The sequence below is a fragment of the Orbicella franksi genome, chromosome 8 (genome assembly GCF_964199315.1).
Source record: "Orbicella franksi chromosome 8, jaOrbFran1.1, whole genome shotgun sequence".
In the NCBI taxonomy this organism is placed as follows: Eukaryota; Metazoa; Cnidaria; class Anthozoa; order Scleractinia; family Merulinidae; genus Orbicella; species Orbicella franksi.
The window spans coordinates 824424-842338 of NC_138152.1; the positions used below are offsets into that span (position 1 = coordinate 824424).

At 41.2% G+C, this 17915-nt stretch overlaps 4 protein-coding genes and 1 long non-coding RNA gene across 6 annotated transcripts in view; 4 read left to right on the forward strand and 1 right to left on the reverse strand.

The window, feature by feature from the left end:
• The window catches only part of LOC145496221 (uncharacterized), a 28342-nt gene extending 17464 nt beyond the window's left edge, over positions 1-10878 (forward strand). The window contains exon 2 of the mRNA XM_081475907.1: positions 7296-10878. Coding sequence (XP_081332033.1) covers positions 7330-8433 — 1104 coding nt within the window. The 5' untranslated portion in view covers positions 7296-7329 and the 3' untranslated portion in view covers positions 8434-10878. The remainder of the gene's footprint in view (positions 1-7295) is intronic.
• The window catches only part of LOC145496232 (uncharacterized), a 448310-nt gene that overhangs the window by 225389 nt on the left and 205006 nt on the right, over positions 1-17915 (forward strand). The window lies entirely within an intron of this gene.
• Positions 1-17915, forward strand: part of LOC145496256 (uncharacterized) — a 192459-nt gene that overhangs the window by 74319 nt on the left and 100225 nt on the right. The gene's annotated exons all lie outside the window — the stretch shown is intronic.
• Positions 1-17915, reverse strand: part of LOC145496263 (uncharacterized) — a 427898-nt gene that overhangs the window by 66155 nt on the left and 343828 nt on the right. The gene's annotated exons all lie outside the window — the stretch shown is intronic.
• On the forward strand, positions 12495-15661 carry LOC145495059 (uncharacterized). 2 transcript variants are annotated; one of them, XM_081474636.1, is made up of 3 exons: positions 12495-12591; positions 12716-13872; positions 15576-15661. In XM_081474636.1, the coding sequence occupies exon 2, from the start codon at positions 12737-12739 to the stop codon at positions 13841-13843; it is 1107 nt and encodes a 368-aa protein (XP_081330762.1). In that variant the 5' UTR covers positions 12495-12591; positions 12716-12736; the 3' UTR covers positions 13844-13872; positions 15576-15661. The 2 variants fall into 2 exon arrangements, with proteins under 2 accessions (XP_081330762.1, XP_081330761.1); XM_081474635.1 differs by having other exon boundaries at positions 12495-13872.

The following is a 17915-nucleotide window of genomic DNA, read 5'->3' on the forward strand; positions in this document are numbered from 1 at the left end:
TCTTCGTTATTACTCATATACTCAGCTCTACACTATATGTGTATTGAGCACTATTTTAATGGGATCTGCTACTTCCTCATATGGTTATATTCGCTCCTGCTTAACAACAGTAGAGCACTTTTCGCCGATCGCCGTTATCCACAATGGAGAAAACAAGATTCAACTATTCAATGAAGAACATTCCTATCCCACCAAGAAACTCCTACCTCAAGAAACTCATCGAAAAGACCGAAAGTGTAATCAAGCGTATGCGTTGGAAAGCCTTCTTCTTCGAACAGAATAAAGATAAGAATAACACAGACCACAACAACGACGACGACAACATTGACAACAACAACTTTGGTTTTAAATCAAGAAAATGCCCTCCTCAGAACGAAGACCTAAACAACTTTGAAACTGACGTGTACGAAATGATCAAGAACATTGAATTCAGGCAAATACGAGATGACTTCCAAGACCATCTACAACAAGACATTAGGAAAATAAACAACTCCACAAAAACATTCATACCTGCTGACAAAACAACCAACTACTACGAAGTAGACAAAGCTTCGCACGACAAGCTTCTCAAGGACAATATCACATCGACGTACAAGAAAGCAAATTCTAATACGATTACTGCTATTAACAAAGAAGCTCAATTCATTGCTACTAATCTGAACATTGACGACCGCGCGGAACGCATGGCTGAACGACAGGCTTTTATAACACTCAAAGACCATAAAGACAACTTCCAGAACAAACCTACATGTAGACTCATTAACCCTGCAAAAAGTGAGATTGGACGTATCAGTAAAGAAATCCTCGCGAACATTAACACGACTGTGAGACAGAAGACTGGCCTTAACCAATGGAAAAACTCATCATCCGTCATCAACTGGTTCTCCTCTATACAACACAAAGATCAACATACCTTCGCCGTATTTGACATTGAGAACTTCTACCCTTCCATTACTGAGAAACTTCTTACAGACGCAATCAACTTCGCCAAACAATTCACTTCCATTACGGACCGCGACATCGATATTATTATGCATTCAAGAAAATCCCTTCTCTTTGACAGTAACACCGCCTGGATCAAGAAAAACAACAGTTCTTTTGACGTTACTATGGGCAGCTTTGACGGAGCCGAAGTATGCGAGCTCGTAGGCTTATTCATTCTCGACGACCTGTGTAACATATACGGGATAGACAACATCGGGCTTTACAGAGACGACGGACTTGCCATCTTCAAAAACATCTCCGGACCTCAAGCAGACCGTACAAGGAAGGACATAACAAGACGCTTCAAGACATATGGACTTAACATTACCATACAGACTAACATGAAAATTGTTAACTACCTGGACGTCACCTTCGATCTTACAAAAGGTACCTACTACCCCTACAGAAAGCCTAACGACGAGCCGCAGTACATCAACACAAAGTCTAACCACCCACCTAACATAATAAAGCAACTTCCAGCATCCATCAATCGCCGTATTTCCGCCAACTCATGCAACGAACACGAATTCAACAAGGCCAAACCAATCTACGAAACTGCTTTGAAAGCCAGCGGATACTCTGAAACACTAATTTACAACGAAGACAATCAACCAACACGCCCCCGACGCAACAGACAAAGAAACATTATATGGTACAACCCTCCATTTAGTAAAAACGTAAAGACAAACATCGGTAGAACATTCCTGAAGCTCATATCTAAGCACTTTCCGAACCAACATAAATACCACAGCCTCTTCAACAAAAACAACGTCAAAGTCAGCTACAGTTGCATGGACAACATGAAAACAGTAATCAACAAACACAACATGAAAATAACAAACGCCGACAACAACGCCAACGCAATCACCGGAGAGCAATGCAACTGCCGCAAAAAAGACCAATGCCCGCTAGACAACAAATGCCTGACTTCCAGTGTAATCTACAACGCACAAGTTACAACTAACAACACAACCAAGAACTACATTGGACTGACAGAAGGAACATTCAAACAGAGATTCTCGCAGCACAAATCCACATTTAAGCACAGAAAACACATCAACAGCACCGAGCTTTCTAAATACATCTGGCAACTACACGACAAAAAACAAGACTTCAACATCAAATGGTCAATTATTAGCCGTGCAAGACCCTACAACAACATTTCCAAACGATGCGACCTCTGCCTCACAGAAAAACTAATGATTATCAAACATAGCAACGACAATCTACTAAACAAAAGATCAGAACTTATTTCTAAATGCCGGCACGAGAACAAATTCTACTTGAAGAACGCTTGACACTTTCTTTATATTGTACTGCACCCACGCAGTTTATACTCGTCCCCGTAATTTCTGTCTTCACACCTATTGTTTTCCAGTATAACTATCACTTATTGTAATGCAACTAGTCCAGCAATTAGCCTATTGTTTAATACCGTGTATATATATCTAGTTGATAGGAATGCTTATCATTAAATACTGTCTGATGAGTGCGCAAGCACGAAACTCGGAGTAACAGCAAATCTTGCCTCTTCGTTATTACTCATATATGGTCTTTCATATATTCAATTATACATGTATATTCACCATCTCCGGGTATATTACAAACTACCAAAGTAACCAGCTCCCAGATGGCTTGATAGCTCAGTTGGTAGAGCACTGCACTGGTATCGCAGAGGTCATGGATTTGAATCCCGTTCACACCTGAATTTTTTAAAGGCTTTAATTTCACAACTGCTTAAGTTGTGTGCATAACTGCGATAATCAATCATATCTTCTTGTCTTTATCCACAATTCAAATATATGGTCTTTCATATATTCACTTGTATAATGTAAGTTGCAAATTAGGATTGACTGTAAAAGAGCGAAATCCAGGTATGCTGAAACCAAACCTCATGCCAGTGTCCAGGTTATCTGGGCTTTGCATTAAACCCGGAATAAACATCACATTTATGTCTGGTCATTCCTGACGAGTGCAACTGAACAGTAATAAAAAACAATTTTAATGTCTGGACTGTTTCAAATGTAGCAATGCAATCATTTAAGAGGCTGTCTCTCTAAAAACCACCCACTCAATTTCGTATCAAAAATAATTTTGCCTGAAACGCTGGAAACTGAAAGACCTAACTGATGTGAGAATAGAAACAGGTTTGGTTCGATTCGAAATGATTTTCCAGTTGCGTTAGGAGCCATGAAATATTTTACCTCATCATGGCCCCTCGACACTTCTTCCAAAGCAAATTGGCAATTTCCACGATGGTGTAAAATATTTGATTCGCAACATCTAGTAATGAATCTGATGTCAATTTACTCATACACCTTTCTAGCTTTGAGGAGTTTATTTTGAAAAAAACAAAATGCTTAGTTCTGATTGGCCAAAGATAGAGTAATGCCACACGAGCGTGAAAGTGAAACCTGGAAAACAATTTCGTCTCAGGAAACATTGAGACTCTCGGGAAACAAAATTCACTGTTCCCCTCGGGACCAGTCATCAAGTGATTTGTTATATAGAAAAACAAATAGGTCAAACCGGTGGAAAACGAATAATCACTTTATTTACAATGACGTGCAACAGCGGTCAACATTTCCCAAGTAACGGTGAACTGTTTCCCGTTTGACGTCATAGCTTGCGCAATGTTGCCCGCTAATGGCGTTTGGTGGGAAACAGTTTCATTGTTAGATATCATGTGACCATGAACTAGCCAATGAATGGGCGTGCTGTAGCGGGAAAAACGCCAGCTATATAACAATATCTAATATCTAATATTTAATATATCTCGTGGTATGTACACCAGACTAAAAATTTTCTTACAAAATAGTGATATGCATGTAAGATGGAAATTAAGTAAAACGAATGTTGTGTTTCTATCTGTTTATACATCATTTGTCTATCCATCCTTGTGCCCGGCATATCTGTCTCTTCATACTTATGTGCTCATTTATTCTCAAACTGTTAATCAATTTTTGCTCGATTTATCAGTCACACTTTACACAACAGGCAAATCAATTTAATGTGTCTATACAGCCAAGAGGGTTTTTGTAGCTTTGGTATCCCAATAGGTGATGTGTAAAAAGGTATTCTAAGAAAAAAATTGGGTTCCGACATTTTAACGTTCTAAGATCTAGCTTTTAAGTTCCCGCTTTAGCCATGCCCAATGAAGGTGATTGTGAGTCATTGCTAAAAAAAGAGTCTGGGTTTCTGAATGGGTTGTGACGTCATGTCAGGAAGCACCAAATCCTGCTAGTTCTGGTCACTATTGTTTCAGTAGTGGTGAGGAGTCTTCATTGACAAAAAACAAAAACACCAAAGTTGGTGAAGCAATGCAGTTGTCAAGCAAGCAAGATAAAAAGATGAAGCTTTGAGATGTTCCTGAAGTGACATCATTTGTCACCAATCTTTTACCATGCAGTCAACTTCGTTGGGTGTAGCCAAAGCAGGAAATTTAAAGCTTGATTCTATGGTGAAAAAGGATTGGAATTAATATTTTTGGTTTGAATACATTTTTAGATGTTATAGAGATACCAAAACCACAAAAACCATCTTCGCCATATAGACACTTTAACAATTACAGTACCGCTCAGAAGAAACCTGACAGGGAACTCATTTGTGAACGGGTACAGAACGGATACAGAACGGGCATGAGAACTCGAACAGAACAGGTACAGAACAGATACAGAATGGATACCGAACGGATACCAAACGGATACAGAATGGAAGTGAAAAAAAGCGTTCTCCAGAATGTAAACTATAACAGAACGTGTTCTTCTGAATGCATGCTAGTAAGTTTTGCTATCAGAGTGCTTACCAGGGATTCAGAAATGGTGTAACTTTAAATATACGTTTGTCCAATTTTTGGAAGGATCAGCAAGGATAACGTTCAATCTTAACTGAGCAGTCACTTCGGCTTGTTGGCAATACTTTGCACCACTCCAGTTCTCCAGCCAAGTCGCCGAACAGTATTTGTGTAAATACAAGAGCAAAAAGTTCGTCTTTTGGTTGCATTTCTTCATCGATGGCATTAAAAGTGCTTGGCAAGCTTTTTCCTTCTTCCTTTCCTCGGGTAATCTCACAGACTATGGGTCACTTTGTATTGTTTTGGAAAGACTTGCTAACTGGCCTTGAAGTTACAATACCATCTTCTTCCCGTATTTTGCAAGTAACTGGACTGACATTTTCACCAGGTAAATGTAGTTTACTGTTTGTATTCTCCCGTAAGGTGACAGTTTTAAACCCTTTCATAAAATGCAAATGAGTGTTGCTAATTCCTTAGAAGCATTCTTGCTAGCTAGTTCTCGGAAACCTCGTTCTTCTGAACGAGTTCTGAGAACGCTTGCCAATTGAATGCTGACGAAACAGAAACAGAACAGTACAGAACAGATAGAGAACAGATGTGGAATGGATACGGAACGGATACAGAATGGATACAAAAACAGTCCCATGTCACTCCAGGGTTGGGGGTTGGGCTTGAGGCTGACAGCCTCATTCTGGAAAAAGTGCTGGTTACAGAAACAGCAAGGAAGACAACTAACAACCTGCACGCAGACCTTCCAAGGTCTTCGAACTGTGTGACTGCCAGTGGTGAAAGCTAAAAGGGAACTGCTGACATGAAGATGGAAGTGTTGAGTGCGAAAACCAAGATTTTGAAGTGTATGTACTATGTATGAAACTGGAAAGCTTGCCCAGGTCACAGCAGAAATGAAAAGGCACAAGTTCCATGTGTTAGGTGTAAGCGAAAGTAGGTGGAGATTGACAGAGAGATTAAAGTGGGCGTCAGGCAAGACCGTATTATATTCTGGGCAAGATGATGGTCAAGATCATGAGGGCATGGAGATTACCCCGAAAAAAGGAGTAAATAGATCGCTCCTGGAATGAAAGCCTATTAATAGCCACCCCATAAAGGTAATGGTGAAGGGAAGGTATAAGTATCTAACCCTGGTTCAATGACAGTGAAGATGATGTGAAAGACAACTTCTACCTTAGCCTCCAGGCAGAGATTGAACAGGTCCCATCGCAAAATCTTATCATCACCATAGGGGATCTAAATGCCAAAAATGGTGCTGATGACTCAGGTAGTGACAGGATGATGGGAGGAAATGGATTTAGTATCATCAACAAAAATAGAGAAAGGATTGAGGATCTGGTCACAGGTAGCACCCTTTTCCCACACCGAGAGATCCATAAAATCACTTGGTGTTCTCCAAATGACAGTAAATCAAATCAATCACTTGCTGATCGATGGAAAATGGTGGAGCTCCCTTCAGGATGTCAAGGTGAGGAGAGGGGCTGACATTGGTAGTGATCATCATCTTGTGACAGCCTGCCTTAAACTGAAGCTAAAGAGTGCGGTGTCCAGCCAAAACCTGCAGCCATTTTGATGTGGATCAACTGCAGAACCCAAATGTGAGAAAATCCTTTATCTTCGAGGTATGTGTCAGCGTCCAGGATTACGCTGGCGCGTCCTTTGTCGGCCGGAAGGACCATGATTGAGTTGTCCTCTTTTAAGCTTTTAAGAGCCACCTGCTGTTCCTTCGTGATGTTGGGCGTGGGTGGTTGTGCCTGTTGAAGGATGGTGTTGATGGATCTCCTGACTGTGTCTGCTCGCTCCGCATCTAGTGGCCTGACTGCTGACTCAATTTTGGCGATGATCTCGGTGGCTGGGACGCTCGTAGGAGTCACGGCGAAATTTAGACCTTTCTTCAGTAGGGACACCTCAGCTTCGTTAAGGGTCCTGGATGACAAGTTGATAACCCACTTTGTTTTGTCAACAAAAGTTGTAGGAGAAACAGAAGACTGTTTCTCTCGCAAAAGTTTCTCAAACTTGCGGTGCGCTTGAACTGGAAGCTATCTGAGAAGCTGCTAACCCTGAAACGGAGTGGACACATATCAGAGGCGGTTTATAATAAGATCAGACCTCGACACAAACAACCACCTAGGATCTATGGTTTGCTGAAGATCCACAAGGCCAACACACCGCTTAGGCCAATTGTGTCGTGTGTCAACACCTTTGCATACGACCTGTCTGCTTTCTTGGCTAACATATTATCTCCTCTTGCAGGTAACTCGAACTTCACAGTGAAGAACTCAACTGACTTCGCCTCCACCATCGCCAGTGAAGAGATCCAGGACCACGAGATCATGGTGTCTTTTGACGTAGAGTCACTGTTTACCAACGTACCGATCGAGGGTGCCGTACAAGCCACGCTACAAAAAATGGAGAACGACGCAGGCCTGGCTGACCGCACGACACTTACACCAGTTCAAATCGCGGAGCTCTTGAATTTCGTATTAAGATCTACGTACTTCCAGTACAGCGGATCGATTTACGAACAACGAGACGGCACAGCCATGGGGAGCCCTGTATCCGCGGTTATTGCTAATCTCTACATGGAGATATTTGAAGAACAAGCAATAGAGTCCGCACCTTGCAAGCCTAAGATCTGGAAACGCTACGTAGATGATACTTTCACCATCCTGGATCGGGATAGAGTTGACGTCTTCCTGCAACACCTGAACAGTCAACAACCATCAATCCGTTTCACCATGGAGATCGAGAACAACAACAAGATTGCCTTTCTTGACATGTCAGTTTACAGACAACCTGATGGCCGCCTTACCACCAGTGTCTACAGGAAACCAACACATACTGATCAGTACCTAGTGTATGATTCACACCACCCTCGTTCAGTAAAGCGCGGTATTGTGAAGTGTCTGTACGACCGGGCTAAACGTCTTGTCACCAAACCATCAGTAATCACTGGAGAGAAGAAACATCTGTCATCTGTCCTTGTTTCTAACGGATATCCCTCCTCTTTTGTACAGAAGATCACAAAGGCACGAACAACCCCAAGAAGAGAGCCTGTTGCGGAATTTAAATCCACCGCCGTTTTACCTTATGTCCAAGGAGTTTCGGAGTCTCTCCGCCGCTGCCTAGAACAACAAGGCATTTGCACCATCTTTAAGTCCGACACGACACTTCAGTCACACTTAGTGCGACCAAAGGACACCGTCAACCCGGCTAAACAAGATGGTGTTGTCTACAGGATTCCCTGTGAGTGCGGCAAAGTCTACATCGGGGAAACAGGGAGATCTATGCAGGAGAGGATCAAAGAACACGACAGGGATATACGACTCGCCCGAACCCAGACCTCCACCGTTTCTGAACACACCCACGAGACCGGCCACTATCCTATCTGGAATGAGGTCAAGTTTATTGATCGAGATCCTCACTGGTACACACGTAGGGTCAAGGAAGCTATTCACATAAGACTTCACCCTAACAACATCAACAGGGATAGTGGAATTGAAATTCCTGAAGCATGGATACCCACGATCAAGAAACACAACAACAGGAGAACGGTACAACAGCGGACCACTGAGGGAACAGCTACTTGCCGGAATAATGGAACAATAGGAGGATCGAAATGCACCAATCACAGCCGACCTTTGTGATATAAATGATACCGTGCAATCAGTCAACCTTATCGCCCGAAGAAGACTAGCAGTAAGCAGTTGAAACGTCACGATCTACATCTCAAGTGACTACATCGTGAGACAAACGATAATACACTTTATTATTACGTCGAATTTGTTTGATAAAATAGTCTCTTTAACAAGCAAAAAGTGATCCCGGCATTTCAGCGAGCAAACATTAAGGTGAGCAATCTTTACGTTGTTGATGTTTCTGGTATTTGCCTTCACCGAGCAGTTAAAGGAACCATTCAGACCAGGATTTAGTTCTATGTCGAAGATCAGCTTGAGAAACGGTCGAAAAGTCAATGTAGAGTTACAATACAATGCACATGCACGCTGTGTTCTTCTAACCTTTGCTATCACAAGCAAGCGTTTGGTCCGCCATATTGTTGTTGATTGTCGGGTGAAATAGGAATTGGACTTAAAGCTGTTCTTCTCCGGTGAAATTCCAAAAAAATCAGTGGTAGATGAAGGGCAGCTTGTAGTGCTATGAACTGGTAATAGAGAGACGTTAATTGTAGCAGTAACAAGGAAGAATATTGCCCCGAAGAAGAGAGCACGTTTTGGAGTGGCCATGCTAATATGCTAATAATATTCTACATTAGTATCAATGCTCAATGATGTTGATTTCAGTAAATCGTTAAAAGAACACAATGAACATCTAAAAGAAACTCTGTGCAAGTTACGGGAGGCTAACCTTACCCTAAATGAGGAAAAGTGTGAATTCGCCGAACCATCTGTGGAATTTTTAGGCACCATTATCAATGCTGAGGGCATACAAGTTGGTCCCAAGAAAGTTCAAGCTATAGCGAAGATTGCAGCCCTTAAAGACCCATCAGAACTAAGAAGATTGCTTGAATGGTTAATCAGCTGAGCAAATTTCAGTCCCATATAGCTGAGTTCACAAAACTGCTAAGAGATCTCCTGAACACCAAGAACCACTGGACATGGGGTGAAATTCAGCAGAGGGCCTTTTCTTGTCAAAGACAGCCTCGCTTCCACCCCTAACCTTGCTCTCTATGATGCAAGCCGTCAGACAAAACTCTTCACAGATGCATCTTCCTAGTGGTTCTACTGCAAAACCATGATGACCAATGGTGCCGTCGCTTATGCCTCAAGAGCTATGAGGCCTACAGAACAGTGCCATGCCCAAATTGAGAAGGAAGCATTGGGCAAAGCTTGGGCAAGTAAATGCTAAAGGGAGTGGATGTACGGAACAAATTTTTACACTGTGTAATATACTAGAGCGATGCACTGAATGGAATAGGCAGCTGTACATAAATTTCATAGACTATGAAAAAGCTTTTGATAGCATCCACAGGGGCAGTCTCTGACAGATCTTAGAGCATATGGCATTTTGCAACGCATTGTTGAGGTCATCAAATGCTTCTGTTCAAACTTAACATGCTGTGTTGGTCAGGGGGATCTAGGGTTTGAAGTCAAGACTGGTGTACATCAGGGATGTCCTGTCATGCATGCCTTTTAATATTGCCATTGACTGGGTCCTTCGTTGTACAATAACAGACCAGAAAAGAGGTATAAGATGGACCCCCTTTTCTACACTCAAAAACTGGCTTAGCATGTTCAGCAATCCGGTTGGCCTAACAATTACTTGAAGAATATGAAAGCCATGAACGTGAATGTCTCTTCCCCGGCAATGATCAAGGTGAGAGGTCAAGATATTCCGTACGTGGACAAGTCCACATACCTTGGAAGTGTGCTCTGTGAGGATGGCAGTACAATACTGTTTGGAAATACAACACACGCTGAATAAAGCAAGAAATGCCTTCATGGACTTAAGTGGGGAGGTCAGCAAGCTACAGCATTAAGATGAAGATTAAGATCTACAAGAGCTGCATGCTGTTCACCCTACTTTACAGTGCTGAATGCTGGCAAATAACTGAGCATGACCTTTCAAGCCCAGCAGCTTTCCACACAACTAATCTCGGGAAGATTCTAAGAATCTTCTAGCCCTGGAAAATCTCTAATGAGAAGTTCCTGAGGCAAGCTAAACATGAGGGTATTTGCACAATTATTGCCAGAGAAGATGGAGATGGTGGATTGGGCATGCTTTTTGAAAGGATAACAACTAATAGCGAGAATAGCAATGCGATGGCTACCAGAGGGCAAGTATAGAAGAGGACGCCCAAAACCAACATGGTGCAGAACGGTGGATGAGGAGTTGAGAGAGCTTAAATACAACTAGAGCACAATTGAAAAACTGGCTAAGAATAGGCAGGGTTGGCATGATTTTGTTGCTGCTCTATGTGCCATACCTGGCATAGTGAGCGGAAAGTATGTTTGGAAGACCAATTCAGTTAAATGTTTACAAGTGACATGAGAAACACAAATATTAGATTGTCTTCTGCGCATGCATTTACCGAAAATGGATCATAAACGTGCATTAATTTAAACTAAATTTAGTTTATCAGATTAAAAAGATTAATATGAGAAGATTGATCTAAAACGATTTAGCATATTATTTAGCCACAAAGTGCCATTGCGATTTTACTGACTTAATTAAATGTAGATGTAGAATAAATACTTTATTGAGCCACCTTGTTTGATCCGCATTGGAGAATGTCGGTCTGTTTTTTACAAGTTTATGGTTTTTGCCTATCAATTGGTCCATAAACCTGCAAAATAATACCCGACCAATATTTCTCCAATATCAACCTCACACTAGTTCAGTGGTATATGTGTGGAAAACTGTTGCTAATGATTTACTTTAAACATCCCTAGAGATGGCAGGTTGGAAGAAGGGCCGTGTTCACTGGAGGACATTGCCACACGATTGGTTAAATTTTTAACTGGTAAGTAAAACAAATTTTGTGTCTTGAAAATCAGTCAGTATTCTTGTTTATATTTTAGTGATTTATTCTCTTGCAGAAGATTATCAAAGAAGACTAGAAAACTTCTTTGAAGAAGTCACCGTTCAAAAGGTATTGCTACTTTTATGTTTCATTTTCTCACAGTGCGGGAACAGATGGAGTTCTCTGAATCCTGTAGTCTGATTTGTCTACACATTCACCAGTTGGTTAGGCAGGCTGTAGTGGCCTTGGAATTCCAAATTTCTAAGAAAATTTCTGAAAATATCCGTAAAATTTCTTCAGATGATCTTCAAGAATCTTTGCAATTCTTCAGGAGGATTCAGGTCATTGTCGGAAGTGTTCAAAAATAATTGGGTGATACTCATAAGCCTTTGGAAGGGTTTGGTTGATCTATTTTTTTATTGCAATGCACAAAACTATTTACACGAGTTTCCTTACAGTACTTTACTACTTTACTATACATAAGGACTTACGGTTTAACAAAACTAATTCACACTCACTCACGTACACACACTACGAATCAGTTTACATAGCAAAGTCACACCTATTTGAGCCTGACATATTCTAAGTTATTCAGCTACTTCTAGTATTCATATTGCCCACTTCTTCCTAAACATATCCAAATTATTTTTTGTACAGATGTGTTTTTCAGTCTCATACTTTAATTTGACTTTTGATTTAGATTTAAAACCTCGTATACTTGGAAGTTCTTTATTCCTTCTACACACCCATAAATAAATTTTTCCTATAAGTAACAGATAATTAAGTAAGGGAAGTTCTGGTGTTAAAAGACCGATTAATATATTCTTCAAATTAAGATGTATCTGCTGTTTTGTCAAAGATAAGTAATATACTTCGAAATCTTTCCAGAAAAAAATTGAAAAAGAGCAATCATGAAAGAAATGCTGCATTGTTTCTGATTCAGATTTGCAGAAAAAACATAGATAATCTGCAATGTACCCGATTTTGTGTAATTTGGAATTCGTGTAGAGTATAGAGTTCAATATCTTGAACTGAAAGGCCTTGACATATGGCTCAAAAGCAACCGAATGGGGAAGAGAAAAAGCTTTTTTCAGTGCCTCATCAGTTAAATTAAATTCACACTTTAATTTTCTCGCGTCATTAGGAAAGCAAGCCTTTTTACGGACAAAAAGAGAGTAATAGTCTTTTGATTTCTTTTTAGTTACATCAAAAACGCCACAGTCAATTCTACCTTGTCATCAGTCTACGTCACTACGGAGTCACATGAGAAGCGCATGCGCGTTGCTGATCAGTGTGCTTTGCGTTTCGCTGGCAGTTTCACGCTGTGAGTATTTTTAATCCTTTAATCTTTGCAAATCTAAACCATCGCCGGGTTTTTCCACCTTTTACATACCTGGAGAGGAAGGTAAGGCTAAAATTGGATACTTATTGTACTTTTTCTTCTACAGCTCGAGCGATTCCTTTCCAAAATGTCTAATGAAAACACAGAAGCGTCGGGCACCTCCGACGGCTCTCCAAGCATGGTAGATTCACCTAATCTCAATAACCGAGATCTTGCGTTATCTCTAGATAACATAAACAGCAACATGGGGAAAATGGCTAGTCTTTTAGCTAAATTGTGTGAAAAGCCAGTCCCTGACGAACGCCCACAGGGCTTAAAGCGACAGTCAACATCCGCCGTATCGGATAATTCAGACTCTGAGTCTGAAGAAAACTCCCACAAACGACGGCGTCATACTAGTCTCTCAGATGATAATATTAGTCTTCACGCTAGTGATGATCTGGACGACGCAGATGACATTAAAATGCTCACCGAGTGTTCAAAGGCCACCGGCCAAAAAGAGTGGGAAATTCCCGCCAAGGAGACAAAGCTCCTTCAAGACTTTGCTAACAGCCTTGACGAGGATGACGCCACCGGCGACAAAATCCAGCAAGAGCTGGCTGATATTGCACTAAAACGATGGGGCAAGAAGCTGTCTTCTGACAAAATTAAAAGTTTCTCAGACAAATATAAACAGCCTCAGAACTGCTCTGACATAAAGGGTATAAAAGTCAACCCCGAGATATGGAGCCAATTAAATGCCAAGAAAAAGAAAACAGACCTGAAGATCTCAAATTTGCAGCAGGTTATCCGCAAAATCACTTTTGCGACGTTACAAATGACCAATGTGCTTATTCAAAATCCCTCTGGTTTAGAAAACAACAAAATAATGGCTAAACAAGTTGACACCATTGCAATGCTGGGACATGTAAATACGCAGTTGGCCCAGCTGCGAAGAGATGAAATCAAACCATCAATGAAAGCGGAGTACTCTGCTATTTGCTCGGCTGAAGTGCCCATCACTAGCCAATACCTTTTTGGGGACGACTTGGCGAAGCAATTGCGAGATGCCAAAGAAGCGAGCAAAATTAGCCATTCCTTTACATCCTCATCTAAGAATGGTCTCTTCAAAGGCAAACAGCAAAGTTCAAAACAACATGCCCATCATTCTAAAGGTCCTAGAAGAGATTTTTTATGGAAAGGCCAAAACCGGCACTACAACAAGAAAAAATCACCAACCACCGACAAGAAATAATGGAACAATTGCTTCAAATAAAGAACAGGGTAAGGGGCTTTGGAAATTTCTTGCCCAACCTGGTGAATTATTTACAAATGTTATGCAATACATTTCAGGCTGGGCAGGTGGCTGCTCATTTTGCAGCTTGGAGGACCCTTACTAATGACAAAATCCTATTATCGGATGTGTTGGGAGCAGCAATTGAGTGTACTGCCACCCCTGTTCAACACAAGTTATCTAAGCAAATCTTCTCAGAACATGAATATCCCATTGTTTGTCAAGAAGTGCATAAATTACTTGAGAAACGTGTCATCACAAAGGTGTCACCTGTATCTGGGCAAATTTTGTCCAATGTATTCCTTCGTCCGAAGAAGGATGAGACTTATCGACTCATACTAAATCTCAAAAGGTTTAATGAGTCAGTTAGTCATTATCATTTTAAAATGGATTCACTTTCTACCATAACAAAACTAGTTACCCAAAATTGTTATATGGCTTCTGTTGACATGAAAGATGCCTATTACTCTGTCCCCATTCGATCTTCAGATCGAAAGTTTTTACGCTTTATCTGGGAGGGGGAGTTATATGAATTTACCTGCCTTCCTAATGGGTTGTCGTGTCCTCCCCGTATATTCACTAAAATTCTTAAGCCCCCTCTGTCTACTCTGCACAAACAAGGACACATAGCTGTGGCACATCTTGATGACCTTTACCTGCAAGGGCAAACCTATGAGAAATGTGTCCAAAATGTTATAGACACTACCGTCTTGCTGGACAAATTAGGCTTGGTTGTGCATCCAGAGAAGTCTACTTTCATACCCACACAAGTGCTTACTATCCTAGGGTTTGTAATAGACTCAGTAGAAATGACAATACAACTGACCAGTGAGAAAGCCACTAGTTTACAAAATGTCTGTACTGAGTTATTAGAAAACTCTTCCCCTTCTATTAGGGAAGTAGCAAGTGTTATTGGGAAAATAGTTGCTAGCTTCCCTGGGGTGATGTATGGAGCTCTTTACTACCGATACCTGGAAAAAGATAAATCCCAGGCCCTTATTAGAACAAAGGGTAACTTTGATGACTTGATGTCTTTGTCCCCTCATGCTAAATCTGAATTACAGTGGTGGATTCAACATGTGGGAGACATGTACAATGTAATCAACCACCCACAACCCCAGCATCAAATAACAACAGATGCTTCCCTTATGGGTTGGGGGGCAGAATCTGCAGGGGTGTCCTCGGGAGGAAATTGGTCCCATGCAGAGTCTAAACACCACATCAACTATCTGGAAATGTTGGCTATTTTGTTGGGGCTCCAAACCTTTGCTAAAGACAAGAGCAACACACATATCAGAATAATGTGTGACAACACTGCAGCAGTTAATGTGATTAATCACATGGGAACAAGCCACTCAGATTCTTGCAATTCGGTCGCTAAGGAGATCTGGGAGTGGTGTTTGGATCGCAAGATCTGGCTTAGTGCTGCACATATTCCTGGAAAACAAAATCTTATTGCAGATTTTGAATCCAGAAGAAACCAAAGAGAATCTGAATGGAGGCTTGACAAGGCATCACTAATTTGTGCTCTTGAGAGGCTAGACTTCAAACCTGATATAGATTTGTTTGCCTCTCGTATAAATCACCAGTTCCCAGATTATGTGTCTTACAGACCAGACCCCGAGGCTATTGCCATCGATGCGTTTAGCCTGAGTTGGTCCAACCTTAATTTTTATGCTTTTCCTCCGTTTAGTGTTATTCCAACAGTGCTGAACAAGTTGATGACCGAGGGAGCACAGGGGATTTGTGTGTTGCCAGATTGGCCCACACAACCATGGTACCCAACAGCTCTCCAGCTACTCAAACAGAAACCAGTGTATCTAAAAGCCAGGAAAGACCTACTCCAGCTGCCAAGCCATCCCAAGGAAAATCATCCAATCTGGCACAAGCTGAATCTCCTCGTGTGTCACTTATCAGGGAGGGACTAAACAAGTATGCTTTATCACCTGCGGCAAAAGATGTGCTAATGGCTTCATGGAGGGAAGGCACCTCCAAGCAATACCACACTTACCTTAGCAAATGGAATCAATACTGTCAGGACAATAGCATCAATGTTTTTCAGCCTGGAGTAACAAATGGCATTGAATTTCTCGTTTTTCTTTACAAATCAGGCTTAGGATACAGTGCTGTAAACACCGCACGTTCTGCGCTCTCTTCAATATTTGTTTTGGAAGACGGAGTAAAATTCGGAGAGCACCCGTTAGTAGCTTGCTGCATGAAAGGGATTTTTGAGTTAAAACCAGCTTTGCCCAAATATACTGAAATTTGGGACGTTAATATTGTGTTAGATTATTTGAGAGCTGCTGCACCCTTGAGATCCTTATCTCTTAAGCAGCTTACTCTAAATTTGACTATGTTACTCTGTCTCACTACGGGACAGCGTGGACAGACTATACATAAGTTTGATGTTAATTACATCCAAGAAATGGATGACCGCTACAGAATAACTATTTGTGAGAAACTGAAACAGAGTAAGCCTGGGCGACATCTAGCACCCATTGATTTAATTTCTTTCCAAAGTGACAAGAAACTTTGTGTGGTTGAGCATCTTAAGGAATACTTACAGCGCACAAAACAGTTGCGAGAGGAGCACTCACAGTTACTGATAAGTTATGTTAAACCATTTAAACCGGTATCCAAAGATACCATCTCCAGATGGGTTAAGCAAGTGTTAGAGTCAGCCGGGATTGACATTAACAAATACTCTGCTCATAGCAGCAGAGCTGCATCAACGTCCAGTTGTAAGGCCAAAGGTTTAAGCCTAGCAGACATCATGAAGAGTGCAGGGTGGTCTAATTCTAGTACTTTTGTGAAGTTTTATGATAAGCCTGTCGTCACTGCCTCAGCTAATTTTGGCTCCGTGCTGCTGAATCCAGACACACTTTGATCTGTGAAACTGTATTTTCTTTTTCCTTGTTTGGGAATAAAGTTTGTTCACTGTTATGAGTTGCTCGTGATGCAGGACTTTGAAGTCTCATGTGACTCCGTAGTGACGTAGACTGATGACAAGGTAGAATTATCAGATTAAACGAGACTTACCTGTAAGTTGAAGTTTGATCAAGATTCTATCTTGTCATCAGTCCGGAATGAAGGAGTCACATGCCCTTATGTACCCCCCTCCCATGTCCTTCGTTCCTATTTTCTCCTGCACCACTCACGTTGAATACTGATCAGCAACGCGCATGCGCTTCTCATGTGACTCCTTCGTTCCGGACTGATGACAAGATAGAATCTTGATCAAACTTCAACTTACAGGTAAGTCTCGTTTAATCTGATAATTTTGAAAGATGGATTTAGGGCTGTATGATCTGGATTATGATAACCATTCCTTAAATCGAACGGTACAGAGTGACGAAGGTTTGGTTGATCTAGCAAAGTGTTCGGAAAATGTCTAATTATTTTCAGCTATCTTGGGAAGGTTCGGGTGAGCTTTGACTACCTTTGAAACACCTGGAGGACCACCGATAGTCTTCGCTGTAATTTGCCCCTGCGTTACGTACACTGCTCTTAGCAAGTCGGAACAAAGTGATTTTTTCAATTGTATCATTAGTTCCGGTAGAGGGCAGAATTTTACGATCTTGCTTACACTGCGATTCCGCCTAGGTTAATTTTGTGAAGGTCAATGTGGGCAAGTTTAAAGTTTGTTCCTCAAAACTCACTGTCTTTCCGTTTTCAAGTGAATAGGGACTTTAAGATATGGTTTGGCTAGGCTGTAGTGTGGTGGCAAAACAGTGAAGATCACTTCCGGTAACATCACAATGCACATTCCACTACAGCTTTCACGCTGTAGCGTAAAGAGAGAAAATCATATTATTATATATTTTACATATTTGCTTTCCTGACAAAATATAGAAATACAATGTAGATATACTTGTAAGTGAAGAATGATCATCGCAGTAAATTTTCCAGTTGAAGCAATTAGAAAGAAGCCTGATAAAAAAAAACAGGGCTTCAATGGGATTCAAACCCGTGACCTCTGTGATACAGGTGCGAATTATTTCATATATACTTCACAAGATATACTTGTCTTAGT

What these genes read in the sequence shown, in the direction of transcription:
- LOC145495059 (XM_081474635.1), top strand. Translation starts at nt 12,737, where the DNA reads ATGTCTAATGAAAACACAGAAGCGTCGGGCACCTCCGACGGCTCTCCA.